The sequence below is a fragment of the Saccopteryx leptura genome, chromosome 10, assembly GCF_036850995.1.
Source record: "Saccopteryx leptura isolate mSacLep1 chromosome 10, mSacLep1_pri_phased_curated, whole genome shotgun sequence".
Classification (NCBI taxonomy): domain Eukaryota; kingdom Metazoa; phylum Chordata; class Mammalia; order Chiroptera; family Emballonuridae; genus Saccopteryx; species Saccopteryx leptura.
In genome coordinates, this window is record NC_089512.1 from 15289005 (window position 1) to 15308763 (window position 19759).

At 40.3% G+C, this 19759-nt stretch overlaps 1 protein-coding gene across 4 annotated transcripts in view; it reads right to left on the reverse strand.

Moving 5' to 3' along the window:
• Positions 1-19759, reverse strand: part of GOLGA4 (golgin A4) — a 95221-nt gene that overhangs the window by 45626 nt on the left and 29836 nt on the right. For 3 of the 4 annotated variants that reach the window (XM_066350931.1, XM_066350932.1, XM_066350934.1), the window contains 7 exons: positions 19217-19264; positions 16389-16445; positions 12784-12882; positions 12291-12420; positions 10811-10998; positions 10440-10523; positions 8203-8350 (listed from right to left, as the gene is read on the reverse strand). In XM_066350931.1, coding sequence (XP_066207028.1) covers positions 8203-8350; positions 10440-10523; positions 10811-10998; positions 12291-12420; positions 12784-12882; positions 16389-16445; positions 19217-19264 — 754 coding nt within the window. The remainder of the gene's footprint in view (positions 1-8202; positions 8351-10439; positions 10524-10810; positions 10999-12290; positions 12421-12783; positions 12883-16388; positions 16446-19216; positions 19265-19759) is intronic. The other variant, XM_066350933.1, reaches the window with a different exon arrangement.

Below are 19759 nucleotides of genomic sequence, written 5' to 3' on the forward strand. Positions count from 1 at the left end.
TGTCTCCAATAACGAGTCCCATTTCAATACTGAAGGAGGATACACTGAGAATTTCCTTACTAACCAGAAACGTCTCACTTTCTGATGTTGCAACCACCAGATACAGTAAAGTGGTGTCCAAAATGAAACTAGGCTAGGATTTTAATGTGAGTACTAAAGAAGTATGTTCTGAACGGCTACACAATTTATCTTGCAATTTCCAAGGATGGAGAAGTGAGGGGGGAGAACAAAAGCGTGCATGGGCCCAGCTGCCAAGTCTGCCAACATGCAAGAGGGCACGGGAAAGCCACGGTCACAGCACACATCAGCGGGGGGCTAAGCACAACGGCCGCCACATGTTGCAAGAACACACCGTGTTCTTCCAAAGCAAAATTCGATGTATCTCAGGCAATTTTTTTATTTTTAAAAAACCTGTGAAAATATTTCTAGGCAAAAATGTAAGAAACCTTAAGACTGGTCCTCTGCCCAAAGTAAGCGGCGGAGGAGGCCTTTCACTGCTAGCCGCCCTCACCTCCTACTCCAGCCAGCTTCACTCACATTGGCGGAAATTGTAAAAAGGACAAACGCTCCCTGTGAGGGTTCAGCGAGAAAGGCTGCAGCAGCTCGACAGTCCAACCATTCGTTCATCATGTACGTACTGATGTTTGCCATCTGCCAAGCATATGCTAGGCACTGGGTGACATAAAGAGAGTTTTCACACACAAGATAGCTGTAGTAGTAAGGGGGGCGAGAGAGAAAAGAACTGATCCTTGCGTAAAGGTAGGAAGAATGTGGCAATTGCCTTTGCCACTTCACACCTGTTCCTGTCCTCATCCTCAATGTCCTTACTACCCGAGAAACAAATGCCAGAACTCTATACCCAGGTAGCATTGCGGTTTTAGCGCCCTGTTGCAGAGGACACATTACTATAAAGATAACAAGACCCACTCCCGCTCCAGGGAATAAAAACATGTAGACATGTGGAAAGGCTGCCAGCCTCAATGAACTGTTGATCTTCAGAAGCGGATTGGACATCAAGAAGTGAATCGGTAAGCTAGGGCCGAAGTCTTTATCCCAGCCTAAAAAGCTACTAAAATGCATTTGATATTAAACTAAAAATATACAATGAACTAAAAATATAAAATGAATAAAATACAAATTAACAGAAAATGCAATAAAAAGGATTTTTATCAAAACTCCCACCATCAAGACTCTTGTGAATAAAAGCAAAAGTATAGAGGGGCTGTTTTCAAAATGCGGTCCAAAAGTCCTTGTGACTCTCTGTCAGAGGGCCTGCCTGGTCCTCCCTTTCCCAAATACATCTCCGTGTAAAGAGGGATTCTCCTCAGACAGCTCAACTAAAGTAACGGATCACAACAGATTAAATGCAAAAACAGACATAAAATCCAACTATCTTCTGTGAAGCCCAACAAAGAGATAAAGCAAAAATGTAAAACAAGGCCACTCTTCATACGAAACTGTTTTGGAAAATACAAGTAATTTTCATAAAAGTATTTAACTAATATCTAATAGGCTTATAGCTAATTTTCAAGTGAACTGAACAAACATTTTTAAATTTCTGATACAATAAATATCACTACACATACCCTAAATAAACAAAAGCTCTCTGGAATCCTCAGTAAGTTCTAAGAGTATAAAGAGGTCTCTAAGACCAAAATATTTGAAAACCACGCCTCTAGACTTTACATGAAAATAAAGCAATACTACCACCCAGTGGCAAAAACCAGACAGTACAATATTATATATAAACTATGCCCTTCAGAAAATTTAATAAACATCACATTTACAATGGCAATCTACTTTTTAAGCCACTTTCCAATATACATAACAGGGATCATTCTACTGATCAATTATGCATTTACTTCTTAAAGTATATATGTCTATCCATAATTTTGTGCACTTTATATATCAACCACACAAATTTATAATTATATATAAAATACCTTAAAAACATCATACTGATCTTGAAAAATATTACACTAAAACTAAGTAAATTTAATTGAATTTAAGGTACGATTCTGTAGCAAAGAAATGTGTTCTGCTCGCTGATGCTTTCCATTAACAGTGACAGTGCCAAGAATATAAAAGAGTGCAGGGTGACAATGACTAGCAGAATATATGGATGCACAGCTATACTGTAGAAATGCAGCAAGCACCTACAGATACATTACTATTAAATAATCTATAATGAAGGAAAATGTAATTTCATTTAAAATAATAAATTTTTCCATCAGATATTCATTCAGTGCCAAAATATATATATACATATCACCTACCTAACACGGCAGACTTAAAGTCTACTTTACTTCATACTTTTTTGCCTGAGAAACATGGAATTTTCTTTGTAAAGCTTATCCTAAGTACCCATGATAAGAAAAGAAACAACCCTTACCCCAGTCCTGTTCATACAAGGCTTGGGAAAGGCACCGTGATTCACTTATTGGCATGTGTGGATGCACAAAAATAAGATGTTTTGTGAGACTTAAGACTCCAAAAAACTTCGTTACATAAATTATCAACAACTAACAAAGCACTTAAATTCACATGTGATTTTTATTTATATAAATACGCATAAATCTTACACATTATTTAAATATATAAACTCTATTTTAAAGGGTCCTTCAAACATCAAATAAACAAGTTCCACTGAATGTCTTTGGTGTATCAAGCCTATACTATACAAACGAATAAAAACCTTATTTCCTGCACAAACACAACATGGCAATAAAAAAGCAAAGACTGTCTAAGCTAATCTAAGTTTTTAAATGCAGCCAGTCATATAAAACACGTAACTCCAGCAAAGACAGGGAGCATGAAAGGGGAACAGAGCTTACAAAAGACAGTGCACTCCAGAAACTTTCCGAATCCAAGCAGAATATTTATTCATTTGCTTAATAGTAGAAAAGAACATTTTAAAGGTGGGGTGGGAGTTAACACTGTGGTGTGAGTTCTGTTTTTATACCAGCTTTTTAAAAAAAGACTATAAAGTCTATGGGTAAGAATTTACCCTGAGAAAAAATTCCAATATGAAATAGGCTGCATCACAAAGTTGTTACAATATTATTCAGAATAGCAGAAATATAAAATAATCTAGACATTGATCAACAGGGAAGTGGTTAAGTAAATGATAGACATGCATTCTGACACAGCCATTAAAATGTTAGTACTTAAGCAACATGTAAAAGTACTCTTATTATAATGCTAAATGGAGAAAAAAGGAGCATACAAAATTGTGTCTACAATGCGGTAAGATATTATTTACAATAATAGAAAAATAAGCATTAGAAAAGAGACTAGATGGAAGTGCACTGACACAACAGTGATGTGCTTTCATTTTCTCTAGTTTCAATTTTTCTTTGTATATACTTCATTAATAATTAGCCAGCTTACCCCTATGTCCTACCCTGGTTGAAACACACACACACACACACACACAACAGCCAAGACCTAGTGTGAATATTAATAGCACTGATGCTGAGTTGAAGAGAAAATATTCTAGACAATTAGTAATAATACCTAGCACTTATAAAATATAGCATTATTCACTTAAATCACCAGATTTCTCCAAATTTAAAAATCTTGTTACTTAAAGATATGACTATCTGTTCTTATGTAACACCTAGAAAGGAATACTATTAACAGTTGTAGGAAAATGCTTATAACAAATACATTCATTCTGTTTTTTAATCCGATAAATAATTTTAACAAGAGTGATGGAGTATCATACTTCAAACACATGTCTAACAATTAATTCCACTAGAAAGTACAGCAAGTACTACAAGTTGATGTTGCATTCTAAAGTAGGCATGTCACCATGTTCACAGAGTCTCAGTATTTTATGATAAAATTGTTCTTTTAAAAATAAACATTGAAATTTCCTTTGTCCTCCAACATATGAGAGGCATCAGAGTTTTTCTAGAAAAACTACAAAGAACAGTGCATCAGACTGTTTTCCATGAAAAGCAGTGGGGAATGTAGCTGAACCAGTTCTGACCTCCAGAATCAGCAAGCCAAAGAAATTAGTTATTTGTCTACTAATATCTACATGTCAAAAATTAATAAATATATCACAGTTAAACTTCTTACAGTTGAAAATGCATTAGGACAGTTTGTATCCTTTGTAATTATTTTATGTAGACACATTTAGTTCCAAAATTCTTAACAATGCAAACTTTAATGATATTAATGTTTCCTGTATATGGCCAGCTCTCATGTATTTAGCCTTTGAAGTTTAATTCTAAGAGAAAGACAAATATTTAATAGAGCAACTGAATTCTCCAAGAACCAGACGATGTTCACAAACTATTTATGGAAACTCTACTTCCTTTCAAAGATCTTTTCTTACTTTTAGTACTAAGTTAGAATTTTTATGTCAATTGACATCCATTTTATATTTGAACCATCTAAGAATCATTCTATTGAATATATTTGAACAGCTCGGTTCAGACTCAAGTAGGACCATGGGTGAAATGCATTTGGGGTATAAAACCACTTGTCATAATAGACTTAAAAGGGAGTATCTTCAATGTGGAATCAGTCTGTTACTTTCTATTACAGTCCTCAATAATTATGACTAGAAATAAAATTTATGTATCTATAAAAGCACTCAAGGCCCTGGCCGGTTGGCTCAGTGGTAGAGCGTCGGCCTGGTGTGCAGAAGTCCCGGGTTCGATTCCCGGCCAGGGCACACAGGAGAAGCACCCATCTGCTTCTCCACCCCTCCCCCTCTCCTTCCTCTCTGTCTCTCTCTTCCCCTCCTGCAGCGAGGCTCCATTGGAGCAAAGATGGCCCGGGCGCTGGGGATGGCTCCTTGGCCTCTGCCCCAGGCGCTAGAGTGGCTCTGGTGGCAACAGAGCGACGCCCGGGGGGGGGGGGGGGCAGAGCATCGCCCCCTGGTGGGCGTGCCGGGTGGATCCCGGTCGGGCGCATGCAGGAGTCTGTCTGACTGTCTCTCCCCATTTCCAGCTTCAGAAAAATAAATAAATAAATAAATAAAATTAAATTTTAAAAAAAAGCACTCATAATTATTATCCAAAGAGTTTCCAAAGTGAATGTATATTAAATAAATTTAAATCTTAATTTTAAGTATCTATTAATTTTTAATATTTTAACAGTACTATTAACAAAATAGTTTCTCAATTGATAGGCTAGCAATTATTTACAAAAATATAATTTTATGAAAATTATATTTAAAGACAAAATATAGCTGTGTTTTGGAGACACAAGAGAAAGAGGGCAGTATTATTAAAGAGTTGACTAGAACAGTTATCTGGGAAACTTTTATCCTCCATGTGAATTAACTATGTATTTTGTTTACCTTTTCATCATTTACCCCTTTCTATCTGATATTTATTCATGGGTTTCTAGCTCCTGACAAGATACACCCCAATTTTACAGAAAATTGAATCCTTTAATCGGCACTATGTCTCTTGACTGGCGACATTAGTCAGCAAAAGCAGTTCTAAAAACGGGAAGGCTGGGTGAGAAGCGCAGACTGCACGTTCGTCTCACCGACTGCTGTCCACTGGGAGCAAACCTGTCACAACGCCTCACAGCTCTCAACCTGCTTCCAGTAAGTCTTCAAAGACTGTATTCTGAGAGCCGCTGTCTATTCATTTTCTCTAAAGGAAAATTCTCTTAGGTTTACTGGGAATGAATTCATTCATTAACTTCACCAGCCACTTACCAATAAAATGTAAGGAGATGGGGAGATACTTCTGAACAAACATGGAGTCAACTAACTCCCTCTCTCATCCAGACCCATTCTCCTCCTTAACCTCACAATCTGGTTTCTACACTTCTGAAAATGCACCCTGGGAATCAAATCCTCACCAAATTCAAAGACCGTTTTTAAGTCTTCATTCCGTCTCCCCCACTTTGGGAACGCCTTGGACTTCCCCCCAAACGTAGAACTTTCCACGATTCCTTTGACTTCTTGTGTAACTTTTTTCAGGGATTTGTCTCTGCCTAACTCAAGATCTCTCTGATTGAGAGCACAGACTCTGGATTCAAGTACTGACTATACACCTACTCTCTGTGTGGATGTAGGCAAGTTACTTAACTTCTGTGTTTCTAATTTGTAAAGAGGAGAATAATAGAACCTGCTTCATAGGAGTTGTGAGGATTAAACACAGGCACACACGCAGTACAAGTGAAGCATTGACCGCTGAGCCTCGTGTAAATAGCTACGTGCCTGCCCTCAGGAGGACGAGCAGCCGCAGTGGGGACATGCGGCCGCTGCCCCTGCTCTTACTGCAGCTGTAAAGCTCAATCTTCTGCAGAAATCAGCCTCTCCCATAGACTGAACCATAGGCTTCATCCTTAGGCAAATGACTCCTGAAAGATGCTCCATTTTCCTCCCAATTCCTGCAAGTCAATTCCACTGGAAAGCTCATGACTGGCTCTGATTCCAAATATCTCATAAGCAAACTCATCATTTCAATCCATTGGTCAGCCTCGCCATTTAGAGTCCCTATTCTGACTCACACCATTCATTCAGTCTCCTAAGCTAAAAACCCTGGAGCCATCCTCGATCCCCGTTCCTTCTGCCCCTCGAGCTGACGAGACACCAAAGACCACACGCTGCTCTCTCCCCCTCCCAGATCCACAATCCCGGCCAAGGTGCCAAAGCCGTCAGCGCTTCAAACCTGGACTTCTGCCTCTGCTTCGAAGTTTGACTTCCCTCTCTTTTCTCTGTAAAACCCTAGCTTCCATCCATTACGCTCTCCTACTACAGTACTGGTCTCCTTTCGCCTTGTGCGCCAAGGCCAAACTCAGCTACTCATCTTTGAAGATTTCAACAGTCGGTTCCTTCACAATCCAGCTTTGTTCCCCGCTCAGCCAGAACGGTTTACAGTTGACTCACACCCACTATGGTCACTGTGCCTGCGTGGGGCTTGTCATGTCTGAAATGTGTGCTGCCCCACCACTCTGTTTCGTCCCATTCTGTTCATTGGAGGCCCAACTCAAAACTCACATTGTCACTAACCTGACGGCACCAGTTCAATCCGCCATCTCCACTTAGTAACATCTCTCCTTCCTTTCTTAGCATTATTCGGTACAGTACCCGCTGAATACTATGTTGGCCTCTATACCTTATAGGCTAGCATTTATTGTGTCAAAACATAATGCTGTTATATATAACACTGGATTATTCATTACTCCTTTAAAAAACAAACTTCCCTGACCTGTGTTGGGCAGTGGATAGAGCGTTGACCTGGAACACTGAGGTCACCAGTTTGAAACCCCAGGCTTGCCCAGTTAAAGACACATACAACTACAAGCTGATGCTTCCTGCTCCTCTCCTACGGTCTCTCCCCGCATCTCTCTCTCTAAGAATCAATAAATAAAATCTTTTAAAAATAAATAAATAGGCCCTGGCCAGTTGGCTCAGTGGTAGAGCATCGGCCTGGCGTGCAGGAGTCCCGGGTTCAATTCTCGGCCAGGGCACACAGGAGAGGCGCTCATCTGCTTCTCCACCCCTCCCCCTCTCCTTCCTCTCTGTATCTCTCTTCCCCTCCCACAGCCAAGTCTCCATTGGAGCAAAGTTGGCCCAAGCGCTGAGGATGGCTCCATGGCCTCTGCCTCAGACGCTAGAATGGCTCTGGTTGCAACAGAGCAATGGCCCAGATGGGCAGAGCGTCACCCCCCGGGAGGCATGCAGGGTGGATCCCGGTTGGGCACATGCCGGAGTCTGTCTGACTGCCTCCCCGTTTCCAACTTCAGGGAAAAAATAATAAATAAATAAACAAATAAAAAGCAGACTATACCGTATACTTTGTTTACCCCAGAGCATCTATAAGGTAGCGGTTATTTATACGTACTATGCTGTGCCTATTTGAGGAGTTCCAAAATTGTAAACCTGAATTTTGATGCTCTTAGGCAGTGGTCAGCAAACATTCTCTATAAAGGGCCAGATAGTACAAATTTCAGCCTCTGCAGGCCACATACGGTCTCTGTCATGTACTCTTTTTCTTTTGTCCAACTATTTGAAAATGTAAAAATCTTTACTGGCTGAGAGCCCTACGTAAATAAGCCACAGTTCACAGCACCTGCCTCCCTAAGGAACAGTTCAGTGTCGTACAGAGTCTCTACAGTGAGGCATTTCTATCAGTGTTAAACTAATTGTTCTAAATGTTGGCTGATCAAGTGCCCTATGACTTTTGAGCTTTAACATAAAATGAGTAACACCTGAGTTCTTACCAGCTCTTTCAGACTTTTCTTTCTGTTCCCGCAGCTCCTCTCCCTGGGTAGTCATCTGTTTGATGCGACTACGAAGTTGAGCAATTTCTTCTTCCTTCATCTCCAGGGTTTCATGCATCTGCCGTTTTGTTTCTGCTATTACCATTCCCTAAACAGAAGCACAGACTCTAAAGTGTTTGCATAACAGAACTACATCACCAACAGCACGTATCAAAACTTACTTTAAATGGTAGAAAACAAAGTATTTCCTAAGAAATACAGCAGAAGAATTTTTTTCATCAATTCACAAACTGAAGTCTGTGGATTTCAGTATATACTCTACTATCTACTATAATAACCTTGGTTACCTGGCTTTTCAGGGTATTTATGATATAAAAAATTATTTTAATAGAAGTTTTATCTTTTAAGTACTAAAAACGTATTTTAGTTTAGAAATTTATTTTATCTTTCTGTGAATGTTTGCAATAATTTTCCCTATCTTAGTAAACAGTTTATAATGAACAAATTCCAGCCTTTTGTATCTGGTTCAGAGCCATCATGCACTATAATTATGAGCCTGTGTCGTAACGTGGAGAGAGCCTCGGGCTGCTGAGAGTGTCAGAGCCATCATGCACTATAATTATGAGCCTGTGTCGTAAAGTGGAGAGAGCCTCGGGCTGCTGCGAGTGTCAAGTTACTGCCGCCACACTAGACGGACCAAGACTGTGGTACCAATCTACCTGATTCTTCTCTCTCCTCTTGTGACAGTCTATGGTCCCACCATAATCCTTACTATGTCAGTGAGGCACCTCCATCCCTCCAATCGCTACTGTCTTCCCACTCTTGAATAATCTACACAAGAAATGAAGATAGTAATGGACAAAAAATGAGGTGGTTCAAGTTGTCCTTGAAAAATAAGATTTTGTGACAGCAATCTTATGGTCTTAAGATTATTACCTTACGTCCATGGTTTGTAAACCCCTGCTTTAAGGCATGACTCTTCCAGATGGCTAATATTAAACGGACAGATAAAAACCAAGTAAGTGGGCCATTATTATATAAGATTTCAAGACAAAATCGTGGGCCTTCAGTTTCTTCAAAAACCAAATCACAACAGAAAATGAAGGAGAAAGAGAAAGAGAAAGAGGGCAGTGAAACCTATAGATTAAAAGAAGTTTTAATAGTCATATCAATCCATCACAATAAAAGAATCTTATTTGAATCCTGATTCATAAAAATGGAAAAATATTGTAGGGAAAATATGAACTAATGAGATAGTTGATTATTAAATTTTTTATGTGATCATGATTATGTGGATATATTTTTATAAAAACGGAGTCCTTTATTTTAAAGATACATTAAAATACATATGGATAAAATAAGATTTCCTGAATTTGATCTAAGGGTTGAGGACAATGGGGTTGGGAATGTACAAATGAAGTAAGATTAGTGAGGAGACATAACTGTGGAAGCTGGGTTGAGTTCATAAAGATTCATATCATTGATCTTTCTACTTTGTAAATGTTATAAGTTTTTCATAATAAAAAGTATTTTTTTAAGAGGGCCTTCATGCAGTCTATAAAGTAGAATCTAGGAAAATGATATTGTAGAATGAAAAGACTGTCAATACATTTCAACGGAACAGTTCTGACACATGCTCTTAATTACGTGGCTACTTAAAACACTGTAACTATCAAGCAGCATAGTAAAGAAGGTGGTGAATGGTGTGGAACTGACTGGGAGCTGATTTTGAAAAAGGACCCAAGAACTAGGGGCTGAAAGCGTTAGGTCAAAACTATCTGAACTTTTCAGTTGTCTTTGCTGCGGCTCCAACTCTAAACTACCAATCTCAGTCTGTTTATGCTCTTTATACATTCCCATTTCTTTATTTTTTAGGCAATTTATCTGAAAGATTTTCTGTTTCCATTATATGTGAAAGACAATTTACATTTAGCAGTGCCTTAACTCTGAATAACTTTTCTCTGAAACATGTTATGTACTATAAACAGATATCCTTTGCAACAGTTATTCTAATCTATAAATCAAAATATTGACTGGGATCCAGAAATCACAGAGAATCAGCTTCACATGATATAAAACTAATGCTAACAGTTATATAAATCTAGAAATTAAAACAAAAAGATTTATCATGGAAGCAGCTGCAATTTTGGAAAGCAGAAGTCTGAATGCTTCCAATTGCTTCCAAAAGCGAATTTGGGGCCCCCTGCCAAATTTTAGTATCATAAGTATTGTGTTACCTTATCTTGTTCAAGTTGTTCAATTAAGTTCTTTGCATCACGTAACTGAGTGATAAGTTTAGTCTTCTCAGCCATATGAAGCTCCTAAAAATTTTAAAAATTTTAAAAATTCATTTCCATCTCTAATAAAGCTTCTCCTTATATGAGAACTCTAAACATTTTATCTAGTTTGGACACTTCTAATAGTCTAGAAGAAAAGTACACAGGATGTCTCAAAAGTCTGGAAGATGCCACGAAGCCCAGGGCACGTGGGTGCCCTCGCCAGGCCGTCGCGGAGGAAGGGAAGGCTCTGCGGAGGAGGTGCGGGCCACGCTGGGGCCCGTGCATCTAGCTGTACGGGGCTGCTCACAGCAAACGCAGCTGCTCTTTACCTTCCTCTTCTCCAGCTCCTGGAGTCTCTCATCCAGCTGCTCCTGCAGGGCTTCCTTCTCGCTGGTCAAGAGCGCACACTGTTCCTTATGGGACTGGATTGTCTCCTTACAACGCTGCAGCAGGTTCTCCTGACGCTTAACTCTTTGCTGAAGTATTTCCAGTGTTTTAGCAGAAGATCCATCTGCAACTACGAACAACAAAGCAGCGCAAGCAGGGGCAGTCAGTAAGAATAGAAGGGCTCCCCGGGAATAGTTACTTCTGTTCGTACACAGGGCTGTATTCTCATCCCAACACAGCGCTGCACTGAGCCAGATCGGCAAGAGCGGGCACACTTCCTGGATTAGCTCCTTCCCAGAAAGATTAAGAAAGTATTCCTTCCCATGTATTCCAATCTCTTCCGGAAAAGAGTTCTGGTAAGTACGCCTTTCTCCATCTTTTTTTTTTTTTTTTTTTTTTGTATTTTTCTGAAGCTGGAAACGGGGAGAGACAGCCAGACACTCTCTCGCATGCGCCCGACCAGGATCCACCCGGCACGCCCACCAGGGGCGACACTCTGCCCACCAGGGGGCGATGCTCTGCCCCTCGGGGGCGTCGCTCTGCCGCAACAAGAGCCACTCTAGCACCTGGGGCAGAGGCCAAGGAGCCATCCCCAGCGCCCGGGCCATCTTTGCTCCAATGGAGCCTCGGCTGCGGGAGGGGAAGAGAGAGACAAAGAGGAAGGAGAGGGGGAGGGGTGGAGAATCAAATGGGCGCTTCTCCTATGTGCCCTGGCCGGGAATCGAACCTGGGTCCCCCACACGCCAGGCCGACACTCTACCGCTGAGCCAACCGGCCAGGGCCCTTCCTCCATTTTTAAATTTATGAGTGAAGTTTTCACACCTCAGGGAATTTCAGGGCTCTCTGGGTTGGTTACTCAGACAGCTGCTCAGCACTTTACTGTAGCTCTGCTAGACCAAAAGTTTACCATGAATCTCTTGGAAACCAAGAGCTGGTAAATAAAGAGTGGAAAATTCATTGACTGTGAACCTCAAAGAGTAGGTAGTGAGGACTACAAATGTATTTTAAGAAAAGATTTAACTACTCTTGTTCAGTTGGGTAGCATATAATAGGGCAAATACAGATGCTTTGAATGAGAAATATGTAAGTAACATTACTTAAAAACGTGTGAACATTATAAACAGCATATTCATTAATCTCGAGTGGAACTAATCTGTTTATATGAAATAGTGTGGTGCTACTACTTACAGACTTTCAAGTCTTAAAACACTTCCTTTCTCCTGAATAACAACAACAAAGAACCCCCCCAAAAAATCCAAAAGAACAAGCAAACCAAAGAACACAACCTCTTGTATCTTTCTGGCAATGTTAGGATCAAGGTCACTTTGCCTCCACCGCGGCCCACGTCTACTAGCTCCCATACTAGGACCTCTCGGCATCCTCCCGATTTGTGTATTAACGCTCTGACCACATGAAGCCTACCTACTGTCTCTGCATCACTCTCTGTGCCTTCGCCAGTGTCGCCTTCAGTCTGTGGCTCCATCTGAGGGAGTGGCTTCGGTAAATCAACATTCATCGGGCCATTCCGTAACCGCTGTTTCAGCAGAGAAACCTTAAAAAAAAGTGCTCGTTAGGAAAAAAAAAAATGATTCAAAAGAAAATATGGCAGTAGTACTTTCTTTAAAACAGAGAGACTATATAGTAAATGATATCCTTTTTGCTATATTGAGGGAAAAATTAAAATAAAAAGTTTATTCCCAATGCTGCCGATTTTTATGTTATTTTCAGGTATATCACCAAAAGACAGTAAATATAGCCAAAAGACAGTAAATCAACAATTATTCTTACAATTAACTGAGGAAAAGCAAAGGGTTTTGAAAACACGCCATTTTTAAAAATATCTGGAGCCTAGCACATATCCCATCAAAATCCCTTTATTTCTCTTTATCCAAAAATCCCAGTTTTAATCCTTTACCTGAGTCTGGAGAACACTGATATACTGATCTTTCTCCTCCAAAGACGCATCGAACTCCTCCTGCAGATGTTTCTTGGCTTGCTGGTCCATCTGGAGCTCCTGGCACATAAAGGGTTTTATAGGTAGTTTTCAGCATAACACAAAAAACAGACTTGAAATTTTCAAAACTTAAAAACATAATCAATCTGGATCTGCATTCCTCTTAAGATAAGGTATTAGGAACAATAATTTTAAAATAATTAACATTTAAAACATTAGTATTTACACCAGCAAATAATTTTGATCTTTAAAGAATATAAGATCCAAGAAGTGTATTTTGTAGCTATGACTGCTGAAATGGGAATAAAAAATTACTTAAGGTAAAAATAAAACTATGTTCTACTATAAGACATTCTCACTACTATCTTATATCCATTTGATATAATATTAAATTGTACTGCGCCAAAGAGATCACCAATAAAGCGTTCCTCCTCCCAATACATGAAACTGTTCAACACCAAAATCAGAAGCTTCCTCACCAATAAAATAAAAGGGTTCAACTAGTTCATCACTAAACAGTAACATTTCAAGTTTCTGAAATGGCTCAAAATGCTGCTTTCCAGGTGATTAATGAGCCTCCCTAGCCACACCAATGATCAATGATCTTTACCTGTGCGACAGCAGTCCCCAGTGACGCCCTCTCAACGCCCGGCTGTCTCCAGCCTCAGGGCGCCTGTCCGCACTCCCGCTCCTGGGCTCCCCGCTGCCCTTGCTGAGTCCACAGCACCGGCCCCACGAGCCTCCCTAGCCACACCAATGATCTTGACCTGTGTGACAGCAGTCCCCAGTGACGCCCTCTCAACGCCCCCCGCTGCCTCCAGCCTCAGGGCGCCTGTCCGCACTCCCGCTCCTGGGCTCCCCGCTGCCTCCAGCCTCAGGGCGCCTGTCCGCACTCCCGCTCCTGGGCTCCCCGCTGCCCTTGCTGAGTCCACAGCACCGGCCCCACAGGGCTCAGGCCTGTGTCCTCCCTGCTTCTCCCTCACACTCACCCCACAGCATACTACCGACTAACTTCTAGAGCATTTCAGATAGCCCACCAAAATACCTCTATTTTTCTGGGGTTCCTACTTTTCTAACCTCAAGTCTTCCTCTGACTTGATCCCTCTCTCACACATTAGCTAGAAAATTTTCCTTCAATGGTATTTTCAAGGACTTATAAGCAATGACTTCTTACATTGTTTCAAATTTACCAATTCTCAAAACACGGAGGCACTAACTGTCCTATTCTTCCTCCACACCCACATGCCCAAGATCTCTAAGCACATTATTTACTGTTATTTCCCACTGGACTCCCGGCTTGACTTCCTCCCACAGCCGTCTCCTAATGCTGGTCTTCCAGAATGAAGCGTTCATGGATCCGGTGAATACAACACAGATGTCAATGTAGAGGGTTTTTCTTAGATCCGAACCTTTCATTTAAATAGCTATCCTTTATTCTGAGACTATGTCCTTCCTAACTTTTTGTTATTAAATAAGACTTCTTTTCATGAAATAATGACAACAGAAGAATCTGGTTCCTTATTCTTGATGTCCACACTAGAAAAACAATAGAAGCAACCCTATGACAATTCTTCTGTTCCCCTCCATTTCCGGAAGGAACGGAGATCATTTTTCAGTCCGTGAACTCCACAGGGCCAGCACATGGACTTCTTATCACAGATCCTGGCTGGGTATGCCTTTTAGCCAAGTCTCCCTCAGTTGTCTAAGTCCCTCCATGCCTGCAGTTAAGTACATAAGTGCGCCTGGAGCCTGCTGGCAAAGCGGGCCCTTTCTCTGTCCCCACTGATATGGCTAAGAACACGGGTACTATAATTACAACTAGAGAAAGAACAAATAGGAGGCCTGAATTTACTAAGAGCCAGCAATGAGAGCTAGCAAAGTTCTAAAGCACCTTGTTTCTGGTAATATACTGTGATTGAGAAGCAACGAAACCGGAACACCTCTGCTCTAGACTTCACATTTCTAGTTTGACTTGGAAGACAGCGTTACAGTAGTGCTAGGACTCAGAAAAGCATGCGTGAGGATAAGGGGGTGCAGTGGGGGGGGGGGGAGTATGAGAATAATATAGGGCATCTTCTTTGGGGGGGAAACCTTACATACACCACAAGGGTTAACAGGGAAAGAATATATATGTAGTGGCTTGTAATCTAACAGTATAGATATGAAAAAAGATTTTTAAAATGTTGAAAGAATAGGAATAGCATATAAAAATATATTTAACTAATTTCAGTAATCATACTCAGTGGTGGTGGTATTAGTATTGCTATTCCAAGACTGTTGTTTTATATGTTAGGACAAGGCAAATGAGTCATTTTGGATTTTATAATTTATCAGCAAATTCTTCAATAGATGAACAATAAAGAAAGCAAAGGGATGCAGGGATGTGTAGATTTAATGAGACTTAGAAGATTTATCAAGAATGTGATTCCATTGATAAGACCGTAGTGGCTGGAGGCACACGTAGGAAGTACAATAAAAGGCAGGACAGCACGTACTTTTGGAGAAAGGAGGACGCTGTGATGACCCAGGCTGGGAAACAGAGAGGGCTCTGGGGTGGCTGACAATATTCTATTTCTTGACCTTGGTGGTGATTACAATGGTGTTCACCATATATATATAAACTGTATATTTCTGGGGATGATTTCCTTTTTTTTTTAGCAAGAGAGAGAAACAGACAAGGACAGACAGGAAGGGTGAGAGATGAGAAGCATCAACTTATAGTTGCGGCATTTTAGTTGTTCATTGATTGCTTTCTCATATGTGCCCTGACCAGGGGCTCCAGCTGAGCCAGTGACCCCTTGTTCAAGCCAGCAAGCTTTGGGCTCAAGCCAGCAACCACAGCGTCATGTCTGTGATCCCACACTCAAGCCAGTGAGCCTGCACTCAAGCCGACAAGCTTGGGGTTTTGAAACTTGGTCCTCAGCATCCCAGGTCAATGCTCTATCTACTGTGTCAACACCTGGCCAGGCTGGGCATGATTTTCTGTATCTGTTTTATTTCATAATTAAAAGTTTTTTAAGTGTTCATGATAAGTGATACTACAGAGATACAGAATGCTACGCTCCAACCAATATAAGCCAATATCCTCCGTCCTTCTCAAGACCGGACAGAAGCAGAAATTAGTAAACCATTATTTCAATTAACAAATATGTGCCTGAATTCTAATACTTCACTGTAAATATTACCTCTAAAATAACAATGAACAAAATTTTTATTTTATTTTACCAAAATAGATTGTTGGTTAAGAAAAACAGAAAGAAGCCTGAAATAGCAAGCAGAAGGGACAGTTTGTCTTGGAAGTTGCCATTCACTGCTCATGTAGGCAAATGATATTCTACTATAAAGTAAGACATTTCAATTTCACTAACTCCACCAACAATACGTATCTGAGGAAAACCACACAAATACAAATCATAATACTTTATCTCTGGTCTTGTAGGCTCAGCTGATTAGTTATTGCCACAACTACTGAAGTCCATATGAAATTATCCCAGCACATACAATAGTTCTGATAAAAAGTAAGAGATTTAATTACTGTTCTCAAAGTACTAATCACTAAAACTTACCTCTCTTAATTCTGCAACTCTTCGAAGTGCTTTATCCTGGCTCTGACTTAATATACCCTTTAATTAAAAATAAAAATAAAGTTGGGTCAAACAACTGCATGACATAGCAAATAAAAAATAATTATTTTTACAATATTAACAACTGTTTCTCCAAAAACAATGTGAAGATGGAGAACAGGAATGAAAATGTTAAGGATACAGGCATGCTGAAATTTGTTACAAGTTCAATCATGACTTTACAGAACTGTCCTGCATCCCGACTACGGGACTGGTTACACACATCACATGTAACCAAACAAAAGTCAACTCTACTGAATGTTCATTTTAAAAATATAAAATTGTTTAAGCTAAATCAAATTCCAAATGCAATTTATTTCATTGTACCCTAAAAGTGTGAAACAAGTCAATTACTGGCCGGTTCAAAGGTTTTTTGTGATTAAAAAACAAAGCAGTCCTTTTCTATATTAAAAAAAAAATGTCCAGGAGAAAACTACAAAAAAAAACCCCCTATAGACTGCTAAATTAGTAACCTTACATAAAAATCCAGAAGCTGAAAGAGTAATATTGAAAAATGAAATGATTCATCCTTTCCTTGGGCTGGGGAGCACAAAAGACAGGTGCTTTATACTAGTGAGGAAATTAAACCTGAAAAGTTATGGTCTATGGAAACAAAGTAACTGTATATTCTTGTACAATATAAACACAGAGATGCAAAGTAACGGAGTAATCTGGAGCTTCACTGGTCTGTGTAGACGGATAACAAAAAGCAGGTATGCATGGACAAATCAGGTTGGCACAGGGTCCAGGGAGAGCATTGGGCTGTATCTGCGGGGTCTTGTGGGTGAATAAAACAGAAACCAAAGTCTTTTCCCCCTAAACCCATGGACACAGGTTTAGTTTGGTATAATGAACAAGTTTGAAATGCAGGAAGATGCAATGCTGAGAACAGTGAAAAACTGCAGCGCGTTATTTACGAGCACACGCTCAACAGCCTAATGGCCAGGAAGGGGTCCCGGCTCTCCTCCCCACCTCTCCAAGCTGTGCAGTGATCAACAAGTCACTCTTCCGCAATTTCCTCACAGGAGAGGTTTCAGGACTACACCATAACGCCTGGCACCCGGTAAGAGCTGAATAAATGTGAGGTAGCATAAATAGCACTGGTACAGTACTTACGATTTTAATTTTATTGGATCTACTGAAAGGATGTTTAATAAAGAGGTGTCTAGGCATGCAACTATGGTCATGTATAGACAGACACAGAAAAAAGCAAAAATCGCTGAAGTTTATCTCTAACACTTTATATTTGGGACTATGCAACCACAATTCCCTATCTCCACTTAGAGGTAGAAATATATACACCTAGAAACAAAAATCCATAGACAATTCATAGAGACACAAGCAAGGTACCCACAGAAATTAGGAATAAGATGACCTTTTGAAAATGAACTATGGAATATTAATAATTCAATGAATTAAATCAGAACCACCCCCACTTTGATATAACTCATATTTAAGAAAATATTTTTAAAAACCTAAATACTCTATTTGGGTTTTTTTGTTTGTTTGTTTTTGGGGTTTTTTTTACAGAGACAGAGAGAGTCAGAGAGAGGGATAGACAGGGACAGACAGACAGGAACGGAGAGAGATGAGAAGCATCAATCATTAGTTTTTCATTGCATGTTGCAATACCTTAATTGTTCATTGATTGCTTTCTCATACGTGCCTTGACCGCGGGCCTTCAGCAGACCGAGTAACCCCTTGCTCGAGCCAGCGACCTTGGGATCAAGCTGGTGAGCTTTTGCTCAAACCAGATGAGCCCTCGCTCCAGCTGGCAACCTTGGGGTCTCAAACCTGGGTCTTCCGCATCCCAGTCTGACGCTCTATCCACTGTGCCACCGCCTGGTCAGGCTAAATACTCTATTTGTAATCATCTAAACCCCATATTTATTACAGACAATTAGAACAACAAATCAGCAATAAATAACTGATGTTGCCATTCTGATTATATTCCATACCAAAGTCAGAAAATTTAATGTTGTACTTAACGAAGATTAATATTTATGGCAGATTAAATATTTTAAAATAGTGTACATGGGAAAATTAACTAATTTTACCAAAACTCATTTTACAAATAACTTTTGGTTATGTAACTAACTTTTGGTTAGTGTCTTTAAATAGCACAAAATGCTAAACCATTTTAAATAACTTATACTGAAAAACTAAAACTATATTTTATAAATAACAGAGCAAAGTGATAGCAGCATGTGAAGGGGACCGGACATTTCCCCGTAGCTCTGACGTGTCATGGCTGGTGCAACATTTCTGACCAGGGACAGGGCGGCACAGTAGGGCTGGGGTGGGCCACCTGGAAGAGCCAAAATAGCTTCCTCTCTCCACACTTTTCAAGCAGTAGCCTCAGGAAACAGAGAGAGGATGTTTGGGTTTGGACCCTGGTACAATGGTAAGAAACAGAGGTGTCTGCAAATACTTAAAAAATAGAAGGGCAAGCTCTGAAGGCTGTATGTCTCTTCACCAGTAAAACAAAGGTGCAAGCTGCAGAAACAGGCCTGAAAGGGGTAGCCACGCCTCACAGCCACGCCTCTGAAGCACCCCAGGGATCCCAAACCGAAGGGGGCCCATCCCTACCAGGTACTCTCTGGGATCCCTCACTCTCTCTTTCCATCAAATCCCTAGAAATGCTAAAGCATGATAAAGATATTAATCATATGGCGAATTATTACAAGTGAGAACAGAACTATCTTACTGTAAGATCCATTCTAATTTTAAAATTATGTATGAATCAATATCACAGCCAACAAATCACTTACTTGTAGCTTTTTCTTCTCTCTCTGAAGAGTCTTATAAGCTGTTACAAGCTAAAATGAAGAAAAAGACACCAGTAACATTAGTCATTCTTAAATAAATACAATTAAGTATTCTAAACTCCACTAAAACATCTTGTTATTAAAAGTAAAAAAATAAATAAGAATCCTTTTATATAAGATAATTAAACCTAATTAGATGCATATACAGCTAAACTAAATAACATAGGAGATGTATTTCTAAAAAATAAAGGAGCTCCTGGCCGGTTAGCTCAGTGGTAGAGCATCAGCCCAGCATGTGGAAGTCCCAGGTTTAATTCCCAGTCAGGGCACACAGGAGAAGTGACCATCTGCTTCTGTACTCCTCCCCCTTCTCTCTCTCTCTCTCTCTCTCTCTCTCTCCTCCCCTCCCACAGCCACGGCTTCAATGGGCTGAACAATTTGGCCCAGGACTCTGAAGATGGCTCCATGGATTCACCTCAGGGCTGAAACAGCTCAGTCACCCAGCAACAGAGCAGTGGCCACAGACAGGCAGAGAGCACTGCCCTG